Source organism: Dermacentor variabilis, unplaced genomic scaffold (genome assembly GCF_050947875.1).
Source record: "Dermacentor variabilis isolate Ectoservices unplaced genomic scaffold, ASM5094787v1 scaffold_12, whole genome shotgun sequence".
In the NCBI taxonomy this organism is placed as follows: domain Eukaryota; kingdom Metazoa; phylum Arthropoda; class Arachnida; order Ixodida; family Ixodidae; genus Dermacentor; species Dermacentor variabilis.
Window position 1 is genome coordinate 48,501,182 of NW_027460280.1, and position 27,084 is coordinate 48,528,265.

Genomic DNA, 27,084 nt, shown 5'->3' on the forward strand with positions numbered 1-27,084 from the left:
GGAGGCAAAGGAGAGAATGAACTTGAGAGCGCGGCTAATTCTTGTAGCCGGGCCGGGAGGAGACAGAGGAGTGACTGAGGAAGGGTGGGAGAGGATAAGCGGAGGAGCAGCGGAACCTTCGTAGAAACACGGAGATGGTTAGGTCTCCTCGTCTCCCCGCGTCGCACAGATGGTCGACGGAGCAGAAAAGCTTTCATTTTTGTCATTTTTTTTTCTTTCTTTCCCCTAAAGTGCTGCTCGGATGGTCTAGTAAAGCTGCGCGGGTAAGGCGCGGCCAGCCGTGAAAGTTCATCTTAACCGATTAGCGCGTGTGCAGTGTTCATATTAAGCTAATTTTTTTTTGCATTGACTCTATGGGAAACCAAACAAACGACTTCCACTGTTCATCTTAACCGAGGGTTCATCTAAAGTGAGTTCGTCTTAACGGGAGTCTACTGTACAGTCATTTCTGTCACACCACTAGCAGCCCTGGCTTTTTGAATTCATATGGAGGAGTGGAACGGGTGGGCCATCAAGGACCTTTTTTTTTTTAGGCAGAAGACCTCTGCTTAGCTCTCTTGGTCTTTGGGATGGATGGTGTAGCCCTGCATAATTGCTCATAGACAAGCACCCGCAAATACGGCTCCCAGAGTCTATGCAGAAATTTCAATCAGCTTGGCTGTCAGCTGGGCATTCTACAAGTGATATGAAGCCACACAGAGGATGCAAGCTAACAGTTTTAACAGAAGCCACTCAGGCATTTCACTTTGGTCCCTCAATGCAGGTGAGGCAGTCTGGGTCCAAGGTATGAACTACCTTGCAACAATGTCAGCCCAACATCTGTGCTTCTACATCATTGAGACATTGAGGGAAGTTACCCAGTGCTTCAGAAAACATCTCACACTCAGCCTGCTGGGAATGCAGCTTCTACTAGCATTCCAGCAGAAGTAATGGCCCAGCCAGTTTTCACGAAGAACCAAGCAGCTTTAAAGGCTCCTGGTGATACACCAGTGGCTGACAAGAGGGTCAAAGTTGTTGACTTCAGCCTCAACACTTTTACCTGGATGTACTGGGAACTTGTAAGAAGTTGGCTATTTGTCTTCAGGCAATTCAGAATGCGTCTCAAGATTGGGTTGCACCACTTGAACACCAAACAAGCCAAACTTGTGAAGTTTTATTGGTTCTGGCCAGGTTAACATAGGTAATGTGGCTATGTTGACACAAAAAATGGTTTGGTGTGGTCAGAGCACTTGTTCATGACAATTATGAGAGGGCCATTCAAGATACTGTAAGCTTTGGGTTAGTCCTAAGGCTTAAAGACAGCATGAATTGTGTTGCCTTCAGAATTGTTGCTTTGCTTTTCTCAGAATTTTATCCCTAGCATTTCTTGACCTATTCAAAGAATGTATGTTGCATTTAGCAATATCGCTACCAATCTTATGCTTTCATTATTCACCATTTGCTTAAATGTGCATTGGAGATTTTCTGTGGAGACTTAGTTATGCTATATACTGTATATATGTATAGTGTTTGATATGTATGCATACCTGCCAATTTTACAAATGTGTCTTGCTTTACAAATCTTTCATTGGACACATTGAGCGAACCAAGATTTTACTCACAGTTGGCCCAAGTAGGAGACATGGACAAATTGCTGAGGTTCCACAGGATCACAGTGGTAGTGCTGGGGATCGTGTCACTTCTTCCCAGTAATGCTGAATGTGAACGGATATGTAGTACTGCAAACAAGACCTGAACAGAGCAATGCTCCTTGGTATCTGACCATGCCCTTGGTCGTCTGATGGTGAAAGAACACTAGAGGGGTAATTGCTTCAAGCAAGTTTATCCAGACAAGTTTTTGAAGCAGCAAAGTCGGCAGCAGAAAAATCTTTGAGGACACTGTGGTCTAAAAACAGTGTGTCACTTCTCAGTCTCTGCTCTTCTAAGCTTGCTGCTTCTCATGTCCCACATCTAGAAGTAAACCACCATTAATAAATTATGTATCAATGTATAGCACAAAAATTGTGTGCTCATGGCAGACATTTTTTTAAAATGCATGCTCTTCAAGTCCCCCCCTCGTGACATATGTCTGTCTCGTTTTTGTGGTTGTATGCTTGCACTACATTATGTCGTTAAGTGGACACCAACTAGCCCAAGCAAAAATAGATGCTCTACACAAACCTGGAGCGAAGGATTGCGAAAATATATTTGTGCCAATTTTCGGCTCTGAAGAGCAATTGCCCTCCTTAAAATGTTGCAGGTTCAGCCACCATGGTGGCACATGGTGTACTGAAAGCGGTGTACTGACATGGTGTACTAAAAGATAGAACTATCTTCTGCAGCACTTCTCACTCATAGCTCACATATTGCTTTTGGACACTGCCCTTCTTGCTCCTTTTTCAAACTACAACTGCGGAAAGTTGCAAAGGGTGCTTGTCACATGTTTTGTGCAGGGCATGCAGGATACATCCTTGCTTTCTTTCCTGTCTTTTTTTTTTTCCCGAAGTACAGACAGTAGTGGGGGGGGTATTTGGTGTGAGCCACAGAGTGACTCACAAAGACAAATATCAAGATGGATGCTTCATTGTGTGTATGTACAGGCATTGTCTGAAATTTTGTCACACTTTATGTTTATAAACGTCCAGATGAGAGAGAGAGAGAGATTATGATTGTGATTGTGAAGAGCGAAGGCAGTATTTTCTGCAACCCTTTAGGGAGCACATCTCAGCATGTTTGGGAAGGGGAGGGGGTATATGTAGAAGAAAGAAGAGAGGGAAGGTCGAGGTGGTCACAAAAAAGGCCAGCGCCTGTAGTTTTACATTGTTATGTGCAAATATCTATTGGTAGCGTTTGTATAACCACTAAATTACAGTCCTTCCAAGATCGGGCGGCACGCACTGTCTACAGCACGCGCCACTCGATCTCAGAGGCAACATGTGTAAGCAGGTGTGTTCTCTAGTGGGGTGTCCTAATGCTAATGAGTGTCCATCAAGCAAATTTTCGGTTTGATTTCCAGGCCAGAACAGCCGACTCTGGTGGAGCGGTGCGCCGGTCAACGCGTGCAACCAAAAATGCGAGCAAGAATTGAAGCCTTTGTCCCTTCAAAAACACCTCTGCACCGTCTTAGTGTGTCTGCTTAGGCAGATAACATTGTGATTATTGTTTCAGTCAAAGTGTGCCTTCTTTATTGTACTACGAAAAAGAAAAAGAAAAAAAGTTCTTTGTGCAGTACTGTGCTGCAGCAAATCTTTTTATGAGGTTGCATGTTTTGTAGGATGTTTAGGGCCTGGTTTGACTTAACTTGTTACTGCTGCATTACACTAATTGTGTGCATTCCCAATGTCTATACATTCTGACTGTGTACATCTTGCTAATATATATTAGCACATGCTGGGAGAAGTGGAAGCAATATTTGATATTATGCCATGCATAATAGGCTTTTCTCTCCCCTGCATTTCCTCCTCTTTCTTTTTTTATATTTTCAAATTTAGGTCATAACAACTTACACTTCTGCAGATAGCTGTGTGGGCTGGGCTACCATTAAGACACTCCAAGTGCACTTGCCACCATTTTTAGTGCATTTTTTAGTGCCATAAATGCAGCTTCTTTTGTGCATATCTTAGCCTTCACTATGCAGTTCTTGTCAGTTGAATGCATAAGTAACAATAAACTTGCTGTGATATATATATATATGTATATCTTTTTTTTAGAGGAAAGGGCACATCTGTAGCTGCAGTGTGAACTTGTGGCACTTGCTTGCAGGTATTAGAATGCCTGTGTAATCTCAACTCAAGTCACCTGCATTGCTTTAAGTGCATATATAGTAGTTAAAGTCACACAAGCTAAACTCAGTATTGTGAATTAGTGACATTATAACACTTGAATTCACTTGTTAATAAACAAGTTGTTGCCACGGTTCTTGTTACTCCCGCAGCAATTGTTGATGAGACACTTGTTGGCCATCCTGCCACACTCAAAGGCAACATTTAGTGGGGGTGGTGGTTGTGGTTAGAATGCAGTGTCTGTGACTGTGTTTCTGTGGTATGCTCGCAGTGTAAATGCTTGTACTCAGTGTTGCTAGTAGCATAATTAGGAACATGCTCAGCAGAAGCCCATGTCACTTATGTTTCTCCAATTTTTTCTATTGCATTACTTGTGCCTTTGTTCTTATGTGTTCATTAGTGCCACATCTGTGTGTTCCTGAACACCTTTGTCCAAGCCATTTGTGCAAAAATTGTGTGTCTGTGAAGAGGAAGAGTGGCAGCTGTGACTGCATGCCCTACAGGATAGTGAGAGCAAAATTTCAATTTTCATTCATATTGCCCTGTCAGCTGATCATATGGAAGTGCATGCATTAAATGGTGTCGGATTGAGGACAAAGTAGAACACTCAGTAATATATATATATATATATATATAATGATACAAAATATGTGCATGGCCTATTATCATGTTAAGGACCATTTGTGGTTCCACTTGGATCCTTCAGAACATGCAGGGCTACTGCATACATACCTATGCTTACTGGTTTTTCATTCACAATTCATAAGCTGTATCCCATGCAGGTAAAGCAAACTATCACGTCTTCATCACTCATCTTTAAACTTGTGCTGAGATGAGGGATTGCAGACTGGCTGTGAAAACCGTTTACTAGAGGACAGTGAACTCTAGTCAGTGAAAATTCCTTATGGGTATTGCACCATGTGACCACGTATTTTGTGTTTAGCCAAAGAATATTTCTTGACAATGGTAGAAAAACACTAGCATAAATTTGCTCGTATAGTAGGACCACAAGTGCTTTTTTTTTTATAACCATTTTCCTATTCTCAATGTTTTTCATATTGTCATGAAAAATACTGTGTTCTGTTTTCATGGTGTGCAATATACCCAACTGTTTTTGAAAATAAATTGCGTATTATGTTACTCCTGTGTCGTATGAAACTCTTTGTCAGATGTTATTATGTGATAAGAACACTCAGTTATGCGTTAAGTTTTCAATAGCCTTGATTTCTGCCGTATTAGAACAGCTTTCATTATTGCAAGAGAGCACTGGAACACTGCCATCATAGGCAGTTTATACAGAATATGTTCAACCACACTGAGCACAAGTTAGGAGACACCATGTTCAGCAGTGAGAATATGGTATCAACAGTCCAGCTTTTCTAAGCTAGGCAGCACGCAATGACTGAAATTAAAATGGCATTTGGTTACTATTACGTCTTTGTCAGCGGAGCGCTGGGTTTTAGAATTGCTTCAGTACACCCATACAAGATGAAGGGATCATAAAAAGGTGGGGACTAGAAATGGTCAGCAGTGGATGAGTACGGAAAGCCTTGAACTGAAGCCAAGTTACTAACATCAGAGAATGGGCCGTTTGGTTTTACATTGTTTAAAACGTAACAGCGTGAACTCAGATGAGGACATAAACCAAAGCACCTTGCCTGTTCTCCGATTTTTGTTCTCATGCAAAGACTTGCTGTTGCATTTTGAATCTGGAGCCAACATTTTTACAAGGGGACTCGTCATCATCAGGGCACCAACTGCTACTGCTTTCCTTGGGAGGGATTATGCAGTTCCTCCCCAGAGAGCAAGGAGCTTAGGCGGGCGTGAAAGAGCAAGGTGATAATTGATTGAGGGAAGTTGAAATGTTTGAAAGATGGAAGGAGTAGGGTGCTGCAGGTAAGGGAAATAAAGTTGCACATCAGCAGGCGTTGTCAATCCAATCAGTCGTTTTGCAAAAAACTAAGTAAACAGAGATTGGATTCCATGAGAGTGCCACAAATAATTCACAACATGACAAGTGCAGCATAGCTTTGGACTTTTAAAAAAAGGCGATTATTCACATCACTGAAAGTGGAGGTGGCAGTTACGTAGTATCACTAACAACTCTAGTGTGCCAGTCAACCTGGTGGTGTGGTTCAAGGCCATACATTGACTGTGCTGAAAGCTGCCAAATTTGTTCCTCCAATTGTGCACTTCTCTTGGAAAAGCAGGGTAATGTTTTCCCCTCGTGCCCCCTCTAGTGCAGAATGAACTTGGCTTTCAGCAGCACAGTTGTAGTGTGTGTGTGTACGTATCAGTGGCGTCTGGTACCACGAGACTGCCACCAGATCGGGGTTCATTGACATGAATTGTCTCCTTTTTGCATGTGCAAAGCCATTTTGCACTTCGCATGTGTTCCGAACTGGTTGCATTAAAAGGTAACAATTCTTTGTTATGCTCTTGAAGTGTTGAGGCTCCATAGCGTAATTACTGTGTTAACAGCTGTCCAATAAAGAAATAAAAAGACAAATTTTGTCAGTACCCCTTTAAGAGTAAACAGTGCCAACAGGAAAAGAAAACCGAGTACAAATACATGTTTTGTCAAAAGTTTAGAGAAAGAAGTTCACCAGAGATAAAGTAACTATTCATAATAATAATAATGGTTCTTTATTCGACATCAGTATGTGTTGTCAGAGAAGACAAAAATGCCAAAAATAAATGGCTTCGCAAGGTCTCCACCCTTTATGCCGAGCAGTGCAGAAAGGGAATTTCAAAACGGCTAAAAAATTGTAAACTGCCATGTACATAAATAGAATGCAGCTAATAAATTGCAGTATGCAAGAATAAATCGCGTCCACATCCGTAAGCATGCATAATGTGATGACACAGTGTACATGCATTGTGGACATTGTCTTTATAATTAAAACAAGTTAAAACCAACTGATAAATTTGTGAGCAGTAGTACATCATACACATAATCATCATCAGCCTATTTCTGTGTCCACTGCAGGACGAAGGCCTCTCTCCCTGCGATCTCAAATTACCCAGTCTTGCACCAACTGATTCCAACTTGCGCCTGCAAATTGCCCAATTTCATTACCCCACCTAGTTTTCTGCCATCCTCGACTGTGCTTCCCTTCTCTCGGCACCCATTCTGTAACTCTGATGGTCCACCGGTTATCCATCCTACACATTACATGGCCTGCCCAGCTCCATTTTTTTTCTTTTCTTACAGTTAGAATATATATGTCAGTTAGAATATCTGCTATCTCCGTTTGCTCTCTGATCCACACCACTCTCTTCCTGTCACTTAACGTTATACCTAACATTTATCGTTCCATTGATCTTTGCGTGGTCCTTAACTTGTCGAGCTTGTTTGTGAACCTGGAAGTTTCTGCTCCATTTGTAAGCACTGGTAGAATGCAGTGATTGTGCACCTTTCTTTTCAGTGATAGTAATAAGCTCCCAGTCAGGATCTGGCAAAACCTGCCATGTGCACTCCAACCTATTTTTATTCTGCTGTAAATTTCCTTCTCATGATCAAGGTCCCCTGTAAGTAATTGACCTAGATAAACCTACTATTTTACAGACTCTAGAGGCTGACTGGCGATCCTGAACGCTTGTTCTTTTGCCAGGCTATTGAACATCGTTGTCTTCTGTATATTAATCTTCAACCCCACTCTTACTCTTTCTCTGTTAAAGTCCTCAGTCATTTGTTGCGATTCGTTCCCAGTGTTGCTGAACAGGACACTGTCATTTGCAAACTGAAGGTTGTGGAGATATTCGCCGTTGATCTTCACTCCTAAGCCTTCCCAGTTTAATAGCTTGAATACTTCTTCCAAGCTTGAGTCTCCTTGTCAGGCCCCTTTCTTGATAGGTAACTTTCTACTTTGCTTGTGGAGAACCAAGGTAGCTGTGGAATCTTTGTAGATATTTCCCGATATACACGTATGCCTCCTGTACTTCTTGATTACGTAATGCCTCTATGACTGTTAGTATCTCTACAGAATCAAATGCCTTTTCATAATTTATGAAAGCCATATAGAGAGGTTGATTGTAATCTGCAGATTTCTCAATTACCTGATTGATGACATGGATGTCATCCATTGTAGAATATCTCTTCCTGAAACCAGCCTGTTCTCTTAGTAGATTGATGTCAAGTCAGACTGATGCCCTTATCCTATTGGAAATTATCTTTGTGAATATTTTATACAATACTGAAATCAAGCTAATGGGCCTAGAATTTTTCAATTCTTTGATGTCTCCCTTCTTTGATCCAGAGCCTTTATGTAGAGTCAAACCAGTAGTCACTTCACCTCCGGCGGTCATATACCAGTTTTACATATTTCCTGAGAATAAACATTTTGACATTCAACATCCTTTTTATTCAACCATAAACGATATGACTGCTGCCACACTCTTCAATAACTTACCTGCAGTGGGAAAGCCATTCTGGTTGTGTGTAAGCAACCTTAGTGAGGAAATGGGTGTTCCAGTGCTTGAACAGTGTCCTATGGCTCCAGCAGAGCTGTTACCACCGTGGCAGTGGCAGCTCATACAGTCTGACACATTGTTTGTAGAGGTAACTAAACATGCACAAGAGGCACACATTAGAATGCATTTCCTAGAACTCCAATCCAAGTACTCTTGCACTGAGTTTTACAGAGATGCTTCCAAGTCGCATGCCGGGCTGTCTTATGCGGCCTTTGGCCCATCCTTCTCGGAACCTGGTGTACTGCACCTGGAAACAAGTATCTTTATGGCTGAGGCCTAGGCACTGTTGTCGACTGTGAAACATATAAGGAAATCAAAAAACAATTATATTTACAGACTCTCTAAGCATACTAAAGGCCTTGAAGTCACTCTGTAAACACAAACCCTGTACTTGTTGAGCTCTATTCCGTTCTATGTAGAGCATATGTATCTAACCAGCATGTCATTATATGCTGGGTACCTGGCCATAGAGGCATCGAGGGTGATGTGCTAACAGACCAAATGGCCACGTCAATTGCATCGCAAGTTATTAATCCTACCGCTGCGGTCCCTGCCACAGATCTGAAGCCTTTCTTGTGAAAGAAACTGGAAGCCACTGGCAATGCTTGTGGGATGCAGAAACAATAAGCTTCATGTGATAAAGCCACAGTTGGCTTTCTGGCCCTCCGCAACAAAATCACAGCGAACTGATGTCCTATTCTGTCATCTCAGAATAGGACACGCATTTGGCACCCATAATTTTCTACTTACTGGAAATGAATGTCCAACCTGTGGTAGATGTGGGGAGAGGATGACTGTCCTCCACGTCCTTCTGGAGTGTCGGGAAGCCGAATCTCAAAACAGACATTTTCCTCTAGCATACCAGCAGCACATCCCTCTTCATCCTGTAATGTTTTTCGGTCTAGAACCATTTTTTGATACCCATACAGTCCTAGGTTTCCTGAAAGATGTCTTACATGCGATTAGCCCAATAAATTTGTAGCGCATCCTCTCTTCAGAGGATGCCGCTGTGGTAGTAGTTTCGTATAGCACATGCTGCCAGGCCCTTGTATTTCAAGGGCTCTGGTAAGGCAGTAGTGCTCTAGCCAACTTTTACTTCTGACATATTTTGTATATCGTACCATTATTTCGCAGTGCATTTTAATGGTCGTGGTATGTGTCATTATTCAGTACCATAATCTTATAACACATAGATTTTGTGCACTTTACAGTGACTATTTTTAGGCCCCTTTACAGCCAAGTCACATCGACTTCATAAAACTCATCACTCCACTGCGAACTCGCTAACACTGGCATGGAGCTCTTTGGCCATACCTGGCCCTTGCACCACTAAACAACACACATTGATTCACTCAACGTCTCCCTTCTTGTAGATTAGTATAATGTTGGCATTCTTCCAGTTCTCTGGTACACTTGAAGTCGTGAGGCATTGCGTATAAACGGCCACAAGATTTTCAAACATGATATCTCTTCCATTTATCTACACATAAAAAAGGCAAAAAGGATAACACCACACAGTGACAAGACACCAAGAGCAACAACAACAATAAGTGAAAAACAGTAGAATATTGCACAACGCAGACTATAAAATCACAGTAGTCCATTATGCAGGAATGACTACACAAACATTGCTTTTCAGTGTTTTCTTCGTGAAAACTCAGCATTGTGGAACTACATTTAGCAAAGTCATTAAGCACAGCATAGCAAGCAACACTTAAGCATCTGTGTTCGATATGCCGTGTGACTTCTGTCAATATTCTAGGGTTAATGTTGGCACGTGTTGTAAGTTATGATATTAGCTTGCAGTTTACCTCTTCCTTTTCTTTTTCTTGTTCAGCTGTGACATGTAGCGCTTACATATTGCAAAACAAAATAGAGATTTTGCATTTATATTGTTTAGTTTCTTAAGCAGGGCTGCTGTTGGTCTAAGATGCGATGCCTTACTGACCAAGCAGAGCATGTAGATATAGATTTTTAGATGCATTCCCCCATACGTAGATAACAGCATGGACGAAAACAGTGCGTTATAAAGTATAAGGTCGAACAATATGGAAGAAAATTGAGCTACAACATCAAATAATGCCAACTCTATGTCAAAGCTTTTGGACTAAATGATTGACATGACCATCAGAAGACGTGGTTGCGGAAAAATGTAGATCCATTGCCGAAAACAAATCCACCATATCTACTAAACTGCCGTTAATAATAATGAGAGAACATTCATAAGTTTCTTTGGCAGGCATAAAACATAATTGCATTCACCTTTGCAGCATTCACATTTAAGTTATTTTTGGAGGCCCATTTGTAAATGCAATTAGTTATATTAGTCAGGTCGATGCCATATATACCAGAGAAAAACAGGCCAGCATTGTCTACGTAACTGACATAATGGGTGGAAGGATCTAAGCGATCTCATTAATAAACTATACAAAAAGACATTAAAATTCAGTGAACGATGATAACTAAATTAATAGAGGGTAGTAATGAAAACAATTAAAGAAAGGGGGAGGTGGAGGATATGATTAGCTCTGTTCTGAGCAGATGTGAGACTGCCAAAGTGCTGCTGTTTTTTTTTCTTGTCATTATTTTAATAGATTCCAGAGTTTCATTTGGAACAATAATGGCTGTTGGTTGTGTGTTGAACTAATTGATAAGATATAACTACACGTTCTGTCTCTATAATGTTTGACTAAAGTTCTGGTCTCCGAAAGAACAAAAGTTTGACTAAAGTTTGAGCATTTCTAAGTTGTGATCTGTCAGACTAAAATGTTCAATGACTGCTTTGGGGAGTTTCTTGGCTGCACCTGTACAATATCTGTTTAACATTCATTGGCCATTATGTTTTTCTGATATATTGTTTGTTACATCAGAACACACATTCCAGATTATAAATGATGCTAGAGCTAGTGCAGGCAGATTCAATTTTGTGTACAATCATTTCCAGGACTTTTGATGTTTGCCATAGGAAAGGTGCTTGTACGTCTTGCACCTTGGATGAGATCAGGCTGTTTTATTGGCAGTATGCTGAGGGTCAACTTTGCATGCACTAACATGTTTATACTATAGTGATAGACAATCCTTGGTACATCTGGAAGCACTTCTGAGGCACATATTGTCTGGTTTTACTTTGTAATATTTCTCTAAGATGTTGTTTATGATTGGGAGCATGTTCGAGTACATTGTTATGAAGGCCATGTATATATAGCAGTTACTTGGAGTGTGCTTTAGACTGTTTTCTAGCAAATGCAAACTTGCTTGAAGAACTGCTTTAGAGATCTGCAGATTAATTCTTTCAGCTATGGTTACTTTAAAGTTATTTAAGTGGTGGACATAATCACTGTTGCTACAGATCCTGCTATGCATTTGGCTTGCGCAGTAACGATCTCTCACTTACGGCATCATAGGTCGTGGTTAATACAATCTAAATATTGCTGGTTATCCACAGGCTTTCTGCCAGGCCTCATTCTCAATTTTACATGTTCAATGTAAGGCATTGTATTGAGTAAGTTAATTTTGCTAGGACCGTGGTGAATGGTAAACTTAATGCTAGGGTGATAGCAGTTAAAATGACTAATGAATGTATTAAGCGCATTGATGCCATGTTTTCATGTAAGGAAGATATCATACATGTCGCAAGGATTAGTACGAGGTTTTTGGCACTTGTTGGCCTTGACTGGCCCTTATGCCATACGACACACTATATCATAATTAGTAAGAGGTTTTACAGAAAATTTACATCAGATTCTAGCTGCCCCATAAACACATAGGCATATTTAAGCTGGAATGCGGTTTCTATGCTAGCAGTGAAAGTTTGTAGATAGTAGGGTGTAACTAAATTCAAGAGTAAGAACTAACTTCAGCAATGAAAGGTAAACTTAGCAAAATTTGCTTGCGGAGTAATGATTCTGAGACAGCAATTCTTTCAGTAAGAGTATATTTGTGTAAAGGGCAGGGACATACAACCACAAGAATGACTTGGCCAGAAAGGGTTTCCATTACATTAATGCAACCATTAATTTGGAGTAAATGGCCCACGCATAACCCAAATAAAAACCCATCTCACAATGAGTCTCAACGGTAATGCATTTCGCATTGAATCAAATGGCAACATAATATATTGCAACCATCAAAATGATCTATGTATGAGGCTTGCGCTGCAGTGGTACATTTGCGTTTCCCTAAGATCACTCGGTAACATCTATCAGTGGCGGCATGAAGTATTCATGTGGCTTCATGCCGCCATGCGTTCAAACGCTGAGAAACGCTTCATGTGGCAACCGGGCTCCTCGCTTGTGCTTCTTTCTGGACATGCTGCACCATCTACTGGTGCTGTCGAGAAGTCCATGCGTGGCCTCCGAGATGAGAAGCTTGGTGCACCGGTGCCTGCGAACACTGAGAATTGTTCCCTCGCCTGCTGCACACCCAATGGCACACATTCAGTGACTCAAGTTAGCGAGAGGTTCATTGAAGGGTGGCACATACCAGGGGCGTAGTCGGGGGGGGGGGGGGGCTTATGGGGCTTCAGCCCCCCCCCCCCCAAAGTTTTTTGTGCTGTCATGCGCCGCCAACCGAAACAACCCCCGGCGCCGCAAATCATGCTCGATTTTGTCTAGAATGTCCTTTTCATGCTCGAAAAGACAGTTTAGAGCGAACATTGCGAAATCGGGCTGGATTTCGCGGCAACGCCCATGCACCGAAAGTCACATATCGTAACGCAAGGAGCTCCATCCGAGCACAAAGTTTCAAAGGCCTTTGGATGGCGAGTGGGCTCGTCGTGGCATCTTGCGGAGGCTGCAAACTCTAGGGAGCGCTTGGATTTCAATTCTGAAACTTTAGGGTATAAAATTCTCATAAACTTTTGATGCTAAAGGTGCATTGACATTTCCAAAGTCGTGCTTTAGATTTTCAATGTCGAAACTACGTGGGTTTAATGTTGTTATAAACATTCGACGCCAAAGGTGCATTGACTTTTCTAAAGACGTTCTACATCGCACCATACAACAAGAGAAGCCAAATCAACACACTATCCGACAAGTTGACAAAGCACAAAGCACGCAGCGAGGTCCAATGATACGAAGCGTTGTGGTGGTTCATTTGTGCCGTCATGTCACAGAAAATAATATAAACCTTTTTTTTTATCCTGCACCAAAGCATCCATGTCAAGACACTAAAGCCAGCAAAGTGAACCACGTTCTTGTTTATTTTTCTACTTAGACTTCTATTCGCAACGACACATTGAGCCTTTTCTTGTGTGTTTGTTTTTTTGTTCTTGCTACTTGCGGGCTGCTGAACCCGCCAGAGCGCATGCGTTTTTCTTGGGCTGCATCGACCACCGCGTGGCGCACTTCGTTGCGCGTTCGTTTTTCTCTGGCCGAGTGGATTTTCGCCTGGCAGAGTTTTGGACGCTTTCTGGCTAGCAGACGAGAAAAATAAACAATGCATGGTCGCTTGCCGCCATCACTACGGGGACTTAACGGATTGCAACGCATTCACTTGAGCGCAACCTCTCAGGAAAATTTTGTCTTGCCCGTGTAGGATACCGAGTAGTATGCGTATGGTTCTCTGTGGACCATGCGTCTCATGTTTTCTTCGATATTCCTTCGGTACCCACACTAGTTGCCCAACGAGGCATTCGATTGTAGCCAACATGCTTTCCTTTGCGATACTTCATTTCGGCGCCCTCCATGGCACAAAAGAAAAAAAAAATTACTGTCGCGGCGCAGCGAATTGTCGACGTGGTGAAAGTTTTATTTTATTACTTCTATTGCGGAAAATAATGGGCTACGGGACGCTTCAGTTGCCGAGTACTCTTATTATATTATTGCGATAGCAGTTATATAGACACTCCAGGCGCATTCCTGCCGTCACCGTCGCCCTCATGTTCTGTATAAAGTCCAGGGGCGGTAACATCTTGACCGTGCGCTGCATGCTCTATGTGCAAATGAAAGCGTAAGTGGGGGGGGGGGGGGGGCATGAGCGAGCCGACAATGGTGGCTCAGTCTTGTGTGCGCAAGGGAGAAAAGCGGGGAGGAAGCGCGCCGCCTTCCAATGCGCGCCATAAATCGGAGGAGTGGAGGGAGGGAGGGGGCGTGGGGGCTGTGATCTGTCAATATGACATTGTGGTTACGCAGCATGTTTATTTGCCTTGTTTGACGCATCATATATAGTGACTTTTTCTTATATACATAGATTTATTGCTTATACGTATATTTAAATATCTTGTTGTGACGTTTTGTGTATACATATGTGCAGTGAACTTTGTTCCCACTGACAAATTTTTGCCCTTTATCAAGCTGTATCTTCGCAAGTTCAAAGTTTAAATATACTGCCTTTTAATTTATTACTGAATCTTAAAACTATATTGCATACTCATAACAGCATAACCACTAACTGTCCTTTGAGTGTATCAAATTTTTTGCATTCCAGAAGCAATACACATAGCGCACTTAAGGGAAATTTTCTCTTGCCAAAAATGCATAATGTATATGGAAGGCGAAGGTTAAGCAACACTGGAGCACTCCTATGGAACAGCTTACCAACAGAAGTAAAACAAGCGAAATGTTTTTCACTATCAGTGAAATCCCATTATCACTCATTACTATTATCTGCATAGTTTTCATCTGGATTGCGTACACGTTTACCTTTTTCACTTGCAGTGTATAATTTACTAAATACAAGTTCCTTTCTGTGGGTTTCTCGTAGCTAATACACGTACCCTGCCTTGTGTTTTAAATGAATGTTTATGTATATATGACTTACTTATACTTCTTCGTATTGATGTTAAGATTGTGAATTAATAACTAGCATGGATCCCAACTAGCCTTGAGCAAGGGATCCACATGTCCTGTACAACATTTCCTGTGTACTTTCCTACTTTGAATACACTTCAATTTCATTTCATTTCATTTCATTTTTGATTTCATTTTTTTATTCCATTGTATCTTAGCATTTCTAATGCATAAAGGCGAGTCAAATGAAAGTGAGCCAACCCACCCGGCGCAATAATGGTTCAGTTCATTATCTGCGAGGCATGCATGTGGCATAGAGGCATCTCTTATTTACAAAAGGGGCACGCAGGTGTGAGGATCAAGATTCTTTAATGTTCGCATACACTGGGTTGAACATGGTTGTGTGACATAATTGAAACTCCAAAAGTTGAACAGCGTGGTGTCGTGAGGTTTTTGACAGATGAAGATGTTTCCCAAAAAGAAATTAGTCGCTGTATGGCTGCCGTGTACGTTGAACATTGCATTTCATTGGCTACTGTGAAGCGTTGGAGCAAACGGTTCAAAGAAGGACGTGAAAGTTGCAAAGACGATCCAAGACCGTGCCAAAGCCACCATGCAATCACCCCCAACACAATTGCAAAGGCTGGTTAGACAAGAATGGAGGATAAGCATCGATGAACTGGCAGGGCGTGTGAACATGAATCACGGTTCGGGTCACGCCATAATTCATGAATATCTCGGTTTTCAGCTCTTGTGTGCGAAATGGATGCCCAAGATTTTGAACCGCTGCCAGAAGACGGAGAGGTTTGGTGCTGTCTTGAGTCATCTAATCCGGTATCGCAATGAGGGTGAGGAATTTTTGTCTGCACTTGTGACTGGGGACGAATCATGGTGCCACTACTATGAGCCTCAAACATGACGGCAAAGCTTCCAGTGGAAACATTTGAATTCACCACCCCCAAGAAAAGCAAAGGCCGTCATTTCTACTGGAAAGATGCTGTTGACTTGTTTTTCGATCATCAAGGGCCATTATTGATCGAATTTGCTAAACCTGGAGAGACTATCAATCGTTTGCAATATTGTGAAACGTCGAATCAAGAACAAACGACGTGGAAAATTGATGAATGGGGTCATCTTACTCCATGACAATTCCCGTCCCCACGTCGCTGATGTGGTTAACACAAAACTGGAAGAGTCAAGTGGGAAACACTGCAACATCCACCATACAGACTGGACCTGTTGCCTTGCGACTTCCGCATTTTGGGGCAATTGAAAAAAAAAAGCTCAATGGAACCAGATTCGTGTTGGACAATCACGTGAAAGAGTTGCAGACTTTTTAAAGCAGCAACCCAAGGAGTTTTACGGGACGGGAATTGTGCGACTCGTTAGTCAGGGGAAATGTCTAACTGCTCATGGAGACTGCTTTTAAATAAAGTATCCCGTTAGTCATATATTCGCATTGGCTCATTTTCATTTGACTTGCCCTTGTCTATTTTGCAGAACTTTTGCTTTTTATATGTGCTCTCTGGTGAGACTATAATTTCAGTGCAATTACTCACAATACACGACCGTTGACAGCTGCTCCTGCGCAATACATTGGGACAAGGGACAGCGTCATTGAGATTGTTCCCTGCCCGTTGCATATGTACAAAAATGTAAACAAGGTTCTTGAATGACAAATTTTCATTAAAATATTTGTCCTCAACTTGCTCATTTGATGGCCTTTACATTTTCATATCAGCGGCACGCAGTGCTTTGCTGGTTTCGAACTGGTATAGTTCTAAAATTCATGTGATATTTTCTTTACTTATTAAATAGAGAAAAACATGGAGGCATTATTATCAGTTAGTATTTCTGGCACAATTTTTGGGACATACAAGTATATTCTCCTATGAAAAAATACATATTTGACTTGTCTTGACAGTGCATAGCGATCAAGAATTTGTTTGCAACACTTTTGGCAATGGCAATTCAGTTATTACTCATGTATTTGATCCCTCAACAAATTCTATAAGAAGGAGGCCGAGCTGCAATGTGCCCCCTCCCCACCCTCCCCCCCAGAACGAAATTTCTGGCTACACGACTGATCAGAGGGGAAAAAAAATGCACAACAAGATGCACATGTGCAGGTTTATCACGAAAAAAAGGGGAAAAAAAAGGAGAAGAATAAAGAAACTGCATCTCCCTTCCAAATAGACAAGCAGAGCCATTACTAATGCAATTCGTGCCTTTTTCCTGATATGAAAGATTTTCAAAAGATTGCACGCAATAGTTTCCTTGCTTCTGCCTAGAATCTTAATCTCACAATACTAAGGTTCAGACAAGATTCTGGGCAGAAGCAAGGAAACTACTGCCCGAGAAATTTTGGAAGGCTTTCGTATCAGAAAATGAGGCACAGATTGCACCAGCGATGCCCGTTTGTCTATTAGGGAGGGAGATGCAGTTTCTTTATTTTTTTGCCGTGATAAACTTGTGTGCATATGTTTTCTCTACTAATTTTGGGGACTGTAATAAATCACTTGTAAGCATAGGTTGGCAGTATAAATGGACACTCACTCATACTCACTCACCATTATTTATTTATTTTTTATTCACGTCTACTCACACTCACACTACTCACTTGCATTCTTTTCCACTCGTACAGCAGTGCCACTTGGCCAAGGTTGTCTACTCCAATTACTTATTTCAGGCTTCACACTCACGTTCGCATGCATGTTCATTCACAATAGGCACACATTCACGTTCACACTCAAAGGCACTCACGTTCATACTCATGCGTACTCACATACTGGCATTCATTCTCATTCTTACTCGCATCCACTCACACTCACAGGTGCTCACTCACATTCATACTCATGTCCACTCACACTCACGCCTACCCACGCTCATCAGATCTCACTCATGTACTCACAGGTGCTCACTAGGGCTTGTACTCACGTCCACTCATACAGTAGGGTCACCTGGCCGAGGTCATCTACTTTCACTATCTTTTTCAGGCTTCACACTCACTCACATTCACATGCATGTCCAATCGCACCAACAGGCACTCATTCATATGCGCGTTCATACTCCTGCCCACTATCACTCACTGGCATTCATTCTCGTTCATACTTACATCAGTCACACTCACTGGCAATGATGCTTACAGGTGCTCACTCGCATTCATACTCACGTCGACTCACACTCCTGCCCGCCTACTCACGCTCACAGGTACTCACTCACTCACGTCCACTCACACTCGCGCCTTTGAAATGAGTGAGTGAGTGTGCCGACCTATGGTTGCAAGTGTAGCACTTGAGGGCCAATCTTGTTTTTCTTGTGTCTGCTTTATTTGTGCTACAATGGCTTCACCAAGAATCAACTGACTAGCCCAAGAAAAAGCTATCTTGATGTTTTTCATCTGCAGATGCCTTGAAACCTCTCTTACATCTTCGTGGAGCTTACACTCACTTATAACATTATTCATTGGACAAAATGCAAGACCGCATTTAGATACAGTTCACCTGGTTTTATGTTCTGCGAGATGCCTACTATGTTGATACTATGTTTTGGGGGTTGGATTGTAGTGCGGTTAGTGAAATTTTTAATGTGATTAGTAATTTTTGGGAACTCCACACACTTTTCAGTATGTCCGTTTGTATTGAGCCTCTTTCCTGCCAGCATAGGCCACTGGGTATGTGTCCGTATAGACAACTTGGGAATATACAACTTAGGCCGTTGGTTATATGCAACTTACCTCCACTCACATTCACACTTACCCCTTTGAAATGAGTGAGTCAGCCACTGGGTATGTGCAAGAATAGACAACTTGGTCCATTGATTATATGCAACGGAACATGTGCCACTGGGTATGTGCAAAAATAGACAGCTTGGGCCATTGGGTATGAGCAAGTGGCCATGTGACACCATGCATGTGAACATGCTTGGCCAATCTTCCAGAATGGGCTTGTGCCATTGGGTAGGTGCCCAGAGAGACAAGAACAAGAGGCAAGAATAAGTCAGCAACAGGAAATTAGAGTCAGCTACAGATAAGTGAAATAGTCCGCAATATGGTGTCACTACATTGCTTCAATGCAAATCGCATTAACATTGACATTCATCACAAGGTGGGTTCTGCCAGAATTTCTCGTTATGTGTACATAAGCACTTTGGGCAGAGTCTGTAGCACGTTTTATGTTGTGTCGGTCTTTCATTTACAATTTTCTTCTCAAATTTCTACAAATTCCTGAAGTTTAGCTTTTTCTATGTAGGTCGTGGGGCGCTAAGGGCACATCCGACCTTAATCATAAAACCAGTAAAAATTTTATCTCTTCGGCCTAACTAGTGCATGTTTTAAGGTGCGGTCTGTAATTTGTGTTCTGTCAAGTTTGCCAGATTGGAGAAAGGAGCAAGATATGTAGTTGCATGTACTATTAATGCTTCTTATTCACTTGTGCTTTTCTGAGGAGGTTTTTTTTTTCTATGAAACCTCCACAGAGCACTGTTACAAGGTTATTACAGTGGAGCTTTTACACGCTAGGTTCTGGCGGTTCATGAGTGTAGGCAAAAATTATGGCGGTGACCCCAGAGCTAATAGAGCTAAAGCATAAAGTAAAATTGTATCGTCAGGTATGCCCCAGGTGCATTTAATCGTGAGAAGTGTCAAAACATATTGTGATAAAAAAAATATTGTTATAAAAAAGGTAAAACCAGAATAGAAACTGTTTATTGCAGTTTGACGTCACAGGCTCTATAGGCAAACCACGTAGCCTTATTTCAGTTTCTTTCGACCCGTGCAAGGGTAGGCTGTGTGCGGTGAGGACTGCAGAAGAACAGCGCACTTACGAAGAACACTGTTGTGAACAGAAGCAGGAATGTGTGCAGCGACGGTGGGTGGCATGTAATATGGACGAACATTGTACCGCAAACGCCAAGCATATGCACCTTTTCTTGGATCACCCCTACCGATTCCACTCCCATTATGGGTGATCTCAACATAGCTGTGTCTCGGCCAAACAGAAAGTGGTTTGTGGCCTTTCTCTTGGAAAGGTTCGGCATTCAATATTACAGAAACATCAGTGGGCCCACGACGCGTCATCGGTCGTATGATTGGCGTAGCCGGGGGGAGGGGGGAGCTTGGGGGGTCGAAATCCCCCCCCCCCTTTTCATGGAACAGAAACTTTCAGGAGGTGGGCTCCGAAAGAGTGACATGGATGAAAGGGAAAGTCTGAAGGAGAAGGAGGGGGTCGTCATGTCACCGTACCTAGAACTTAGTTTATGCAGTTTGCCCACATCCACTGTGTCTATAGTAGTAGCGTCTGCTTGCCTTCTCGCATCACCATTTCCCTATCCCCACCCCCCTCCTCTTGTATGGGAACTGTGAGCCAAGAGTGGCAAGGCTGTTAATCACTCGTTGCACTACTGTGTTGTTCTACCCATTCTCTGACTCCTCTTCCCCCTCCTCTCTGCTATTTTGTCTAGCTTCCCTCTAGACTTGGGTATAGTCGAAAGGTAAGTGCTGCAATTTCTGCAGTAGTTCTGTGGGGGGTCACATATAATTACAGCTGTCAAGAGGCTAATGTGGCAATCGACGTCCAGGCAGCTCCAGAGGGCATTGTGCATATTCAACGCGGTGCAAAGGTCCAAACGAGTTTCTTGTGTCTTCTTTCTTCTCTGCTCTGCCATGCTCCTTCCATGTATATACATGCTCTGAACCACCGCCGATGGAGGCAAACTTTAGAGAAAAAAGAAAAGCTTCGCTTTAAAAGAAAGCTGATTTGTGCATGCCAAAATATATCAAGGACGTGAATGATGGGCCAGGGAAGCTAAAAAACTGCCACTAAAGACAGGTGGGAGGGCAGGTAGGAGAATGGCCTCTAAGTCCATGCAGAAACTAAAATATAGGAATATTAGTGGCCGTCACACCGTTCAACAAAGCGGTGAATGTTGAAGAGTGCGACAGTGGCTAATGGAAAAGAATGTTAAGAATGGGGAGTGGAGTGATGGATACCAGGAGGGGGGGACGCGCATAAAAGGCGTCAAGAACGAAGTTGGCAGATAATTATGGACATAGGGAGAGTGTCTCATCACTGCTTGATCACTCAACACCAGACAGCCGTGGCCAGTCGCCTAGCTGAGGCTCACCTACCATGTGGCAACACGTGCTGCTTGCTGGGGAGAGCCCACCCTAACTAAACGTCTCAGCAATTTTCAGAATAGACGGATGTCAGGAGACGCAACGCTTTCAAATCTCTTGAAGCTATTGGCCCTTATTTTACTGCGAACAACGGAGCCGTAATTTTTACAAAGGCCTCTATACAGGAAGCAGCCCTGCTTCGGGACTGTCTACCTAATCGGTTCCCGAGTGTGATCAAGTAACAATATGTGTCACGTGACGACTACAATACCATGATTGCAAGTTATTTCCAAAAATCTCTTCAAACAAATCGGACAGCAGGCCACTAAAAGTGAGTGAAACTTGCATCATATGATACTATCGAAGTTCTAGCACAAAGCTTCGTTCCTTTATTCTTAAATCTAGAATAATATAGCATGCCCACAACACTGAAAACGCAATTGGGTGATAGGAAACTTGTGAAATAGTACCAGCTCTCTCTGGTACGTAGCTGTGGCCGTACCACTCACTAGGTCTGGCTGGAAAACAACGGTGATCTCCAATGTTACCTGGGCTGCAAACGAGAAGATGCATGATGGTGCGCTGTCTTTTGTTTTTCTACGGCCCCGATTTTAGCGCTGTTCGTTTGTTCACATCACGTATCAGTCATCGACATACATTATATAGATGCATCGATTCGTAAACGAAATTTCACATTTTTTTATATCATTTTTAAATGTATCATAACGATGAGAGCATAATTTGACGCGAAGTGGCTGCAAAATGTGCATCCTCGTTGTTAAAGCATGCTTGTTTGGGGAGTTTGTCTTTGCGTGGTGTACAACCTCCACACTGAGAGAGAGAGAGAGAGGGAGGGAGGGAGGGGTGAAGGAGAGGAAGGGGCAGTAGTTGTCGGCAGAAAACCCCTTCTGAAATAAATTTTTGGCTATGCCACTGGGTTATGTATAGACCTCACATTGGCCAAGAACCTTTCCAGTGTCGTCACAGAGCCACTGGCTGTATATCATAGCGATCATGAAGTGATAGTCACCTTGGTGACCAAATAATAAATCCAAAAAAGCAAAGAAAAGAAGGTTACAAATTTTAAAAAACAAAGTATGCAATAAAACAACAACAAAATTGTGAAAAAACGAAATTCGTTGTGGTATGTGTCTTTTAGTTTCAATAAACATATTTATTATCAACATATTTATCCCCATGTATACAGCTCCGCTAGTCATCCACCTTCACAGAATGGAATGGCTCCGGATTTTTTTACTACGAATAGCGCTATTTGCCTACTTCAGCCGTTTTTAACCTATATATAAATCAATCATCTATCCAGCCTTTTATGCCGACCCAGTGACCCAAGTCGTCTACTTGCTTGGGCCACTAGGTATAAGCTCCCGGTCATGATGCTGTCGTGGTTGTTACATCACCATTATTCCAGCTTTGTGAAAGCTCCTAGAGCACATCATTCTCAACCGGCTACAACCATTGCTGGAAGACTCAGGGTAAGTTCCAACAACAATCACAGGATTCCGTCCACACCTCTTAACACAAGACATCCTACTGCAGCTGAAAGAAGAGGCAATTGTACCAGCGACACACAACTTCCTCACCGCCGTCCTCACTTTAGATCTTAAAGGGGCGTTCGATAACATCATGCATACAGCAATCTTACAGAGGCTAAACATGCTGGGCTGTGGGGCCAGGACGTATTACTATATCAGAGATTTCCTCTCAGATAGAAAAGCTATCCTAAAGGTCGGCGACCATGCCACAAGCCCTTTCCTACTGGGTGGGCGTGGCACACCATAGGGCACAGTGTTATCACCTCTCCTCTTCAATATCGCCCTAATAGGCCTTCCACCGCTCGTCAATAACATCCCGGGGATAAGGCACGGCTATACGCCAATGACATTACCATGTGGTCATCCACAGAGTCAATCGGGATAATGGAGAGCCACTTGTGAGAAGCGGCATACGTGGTGAGCGACTATGCTAAGTCATGCAGCCTCACCTGTGCCCTCCCAACAGTCGGAGCTACTCCTGGTCTCACCGCGAAATAAGCATGCATCCGACTTGCCCACTATCAACATACAACTGGAGGGACACACCATCGTATCGTTCCATCTCAGAGCGTAAAGACATTGGCAATGGTTTTCCAGTCAGCATCAACACAATATTAATCAACAAGCTTTAGAATACAACAGCCCAAGTTATGCACAGGATCCAACAAATAACAACCAAGACAAGAGGCAAGGGGGAAGTGGACATGCTTTGGCTTGTCCAAGCCTTCGTCATGTCTCAAATACCTAACTTATGCAATTCCATACGCACTACTCAATGTGACGGAATTCAAGAAAATCAACACAATGATCAGAAAGGCATATAATCAGGCAATGGGCCTGCCGATCAGTACATCCACAGAACTCCTACTATGACTAGGAGTGTACAACATGGCTGAGGACTTGATTGAGGCACATTTATCCAGCCAGCAAACAAGGTAGGCGGTTACAGAAGTGGGGAGGTCCATCTTCTGACACCTGGGGCTCTCTGCCCCACTCAGCCATTTACCACCTCAGACTGTGAGCTTATCCCATGCCATCCGGAGCAACATGACCGTACCTCCCCTACCTTGCAACATGCACCCAGTGCACGATGCACAGTGAAGGGAGGCCCGGGCCATACACAAGCAATATGGGAGTCAACCCTCTACAGCCTGCATGGATGCGGGGTCTCACCCCAGACGTGCAGCCACAACAGCCACATAATCATCAGCAAAGAACATCGAAGCAGCATTTCACTCCCCAAAAACAATCCCTCCAAGCCGAGGAAGCAGCCATAGCTTACACGCTCTCCCAGAGGCTGAAGTCATAGTGACTGACTCTCAACAGGTGTGTTGCAGCCTTGGTAGTGGCATAATTCATGCCAATACAGTCGAACCCACTTATAACAATATTCAAGTGCCACGAAAATTGTATTGTTAAAACCGAGTTACATGAAAAAAAAAAATCAAAGTAGGGGATGGCATAGCTGTTCCGAGAAAACTATAATGACAGGGAGGCCAGTTCTCCTGTCCACTTTCCTCCGTCCGACTTCTCATTATGTTGACTCATTTAGCTGTTTCACTTTGCTTCCTGCACGCTCCGATCACGTGTTGTTAATAAGCTGCGGCTGTCGACGTTCAAGAATGGCACTGCTATAACAACTGCAAAGAGGGGTCACGGGCACCAAGTGACATACAAGCTCCGCCGAGGCATCGCTTTGGCGGCCCCAAAAGGCGCCTTTTAAAAAATGCGGGAAGGTTGCTGTGGAAGCATCTCAGCTTGAGAAATCGAGAGGAAACGCTGGGACATAATCGCCAAAAGCATCTTGCCATGTACTTCCCACTAGCTTGCACGAGAAAACCGCATATCTGTCAACCTTGCTTGCTTTATGCGAATCTTGCTGACATTCTTCTCCGAGGCATCCAGGTGCTCCACGTAGTGAAGCAGAAGGTCCCTCGCGAAAAAAAGCCCATGATGGACTGAATCATCTATTGGACCTCCCGTGAGGACAACGTTGAGGCAGCCTGCCCTACTGCGTCAGCACTGCCGTTGTGGCCGTCATAGTTGCTATCTGATGCAAGTACGTTCGCCACGATCGCCCCATCGGTTAGAAGCATTTCATTTTCATATCTATAGCAGCGTGCTTTCATTTCACCGGCACCGTCGTGCATGCCGATCAGCGGGCAGGTCAGCCATCTTCCATTTCAGCAGCGAGTCAAACGAAGCTGAGAAACAACGTGGCCAGGAATGATTGATGCAACAAACAAACACAAGCATGATCGACTTAATCCGTTAGCAGAATTGTGCAGAATGAGGGCCATAGCATAGAGAAGGACATTGGCCATAGAATAAAGAACCAATTGTGAGGGCTTAGTGAGCAATGTGGGAACAGCACCATGACAGCGCCGGCAGCGTTGTCAGTGCAGTTGGCGTGGTCCATTCATGTTTCGGAGGATGGTGCGGCGCAGAGCTATGGGCGCAGCCGATTCATGTTCAGAGAGTGGAAGCGCGACGCGAGAGATGCGCGCAAGGCTGGCGTGCACCTCTCATAGAGAGAAGCGTGCGGCGGCAGTTGTGGTAGTGGGCAATCGTGTAGCGGTACGCATTTCACTTTTTATTTTCAAGGATTTTGCATTCCGTCACCTTTTAACATGGACACCCAGCAGCCAGACTACATCGTTATAACCGCGATAATGCGGCATGCGGACATTGTAGTAAGCGGGTTATTTCCCCATAGAAAACATACAAAAGTTGACGGTGCAGCAGCTTTTCATTGTTATAACTGATATATTGTTAAAACCGGTATCGTTAAGAGGGGTTTGACTGTACACTCAAATTCATCAATCAAAAGCCATCAACAAGATCAGTCACGATCATTTGGGCGCCAGCTAATCAAGAAATTCCTGGCAATGAGGTCGTCGACCACGTGGCTCGAGATTTGACCCACCCAGCAGACGCCACGGAATCTGAACCCAAGCTTGTGCATCCTCTAGTCTCGTACCAAGACATCACACAACATTACAAGCTAACCCACAGAACACATGCACCCCCACACAAGTGACTACCTAGAGAGCAGGGGCGATTCCTCTGAGATCTACAAGTTAATACAGTCCCCCACCCAAGCAGAAATAATCTCATAGCCTCTACACAATTCTGTCCGCAATGCCACTTCTGCACAGAACCCGGGTCCCTCGGGCACATAATAGGGGGTTGCAGACAACAGGCACCATTACATCCTTCGAACCTTTATCAAACCAACAAGTTTTGGGAGAGAGCCTTGGCCAGCTCCGACCTCAAGGATCAGCAATGGCTGATTACAAGGGCCCAGGACGCGGCCCGAGCTCAAGGCATTCTGGAATAAGGGCACCTCTCCAAAGCTTCATTTATGTAATAAACATGTTTATTTTCTTTCTCCAGCTTTGTCATATGACTCTCGTCATGCCATTGTCAATACGCTGTTGTTTTATCATTGTCATCACTTCAGTAACCTCATCCCAAGGTCGTCAATTCCGTTGTGTTCATACTGCATTTGGTGTTCCATCAACGTCAATCTTTCTTCATCATTCTATCACTATGATACTGTCGTCATTCAATTGCGATTATGCCACCCTAGTCATGCCCTCATCGTCAGATAGTCGCCATCATGCATCCGTTGTCAGACTGTCGTCACGATTCCGTGGTCATGCCATCGTCCTCACACCAGCTTCTTCATCCGACTCTCTTCATTGTGTCGTCGTCATCACTGTAACATTGCCACAGAGGTTTCATGATACAGTCATTGTTAAGCCATTGTCCTCATGTCATTGTCAATCCATTGTCATCATGCATTCACTGTCATACCACCTTCGTTGATCCACTGATGTCATTTCTTATTCGTCATTATATTGTAATGATGCTGTCGTCATTCAATCATGATTATGCACCTGTTGTCCTACCATGTTCGTGATGTTGCTGTGGTCGTGCCATCTTAGTAATTTCAGCTTCTTTGTGTGGTTGTCGTCATATTGTTGTTAGACCATCGCTATAATTTAAGAATCGACATCTCATTGTCATCATACCACTGCCATTATACTTCCCTTTGTCGTCCCATCAATATAATTCCTTCTTTGTCATACTATTGTCACTGTGTCGTCATGCTGCCATGTTCATGGGTGACCTTGGAAAGCGGAGTGTGTATATATATATATATATAGCCAAAACAATGGAAGTTTCAGAATTACCATTACAGGATAGGATAGGAATAAACTTTATTTGTCCAACGGTTATTGCTGTTGGTGCCCGGGGCTAGGCTGCCAGGGGTTCATCGCCCGAGGAAAATCTTCCGAGATCCTCGGCAATGGCCCTGGCCCGCTGGACGGCTCACTCCTGGTCGTCGGGTGCCTTGCTGAGGAGGGCGGCTCGCCATCTCTCAGCGAGGCGCCCCGCTTCAGAAGGTCCTACTGTTGTTTTCCCCCTTCCTCCTGGTTCTTCTTCCT

General features: G+C 43.3%; 2 protein-coding genes across 3 annotated transcripts in view; both read left to right on the plus strand.

The window, feature by feature from the left end:
* The window catches only part of LOC142565892 (receptor expression-enhancing protein 1-like), a 45,405-nt gene extending 40,504 nt beyond the window's left edge, over nucleotides 1-4,901 (plus strand). For both annotated transcript variants that reach the window (XM_075676472.1, XM_075676473.1), the window contains exon 9: nucleotides 2,996-4,901. In XM_075676472.1, coding sequence (XP_075532587.1) covers nucleotides 2,996-3,067 — 72 coding nt within the window. In that variant the 3' untranslated portion in view covers nucleotides 3,068-4,901. The remainder of the gene's footprint in view (nucleotides 1-2,995) is intronic.
* A 92-nt stretch (nucleotides 4,902-4,993) lies between these two features.
* Nucleotides 4,994-27,084, plus strand: part of FANCI (Fanconi anemia complementation group I) — a 116,924-nt gene continuing 94,833 nt past the window's right edge. The window contains exon 1 of the mRNA XM_075676469.1: nucleotides 4,994-5,597. The gene's annotated coding sequence lies outside the window, so the exon portion shown is untranslated. The remainder of the gene's footprint in view (nucleotides 5,598-27,084) is intronic.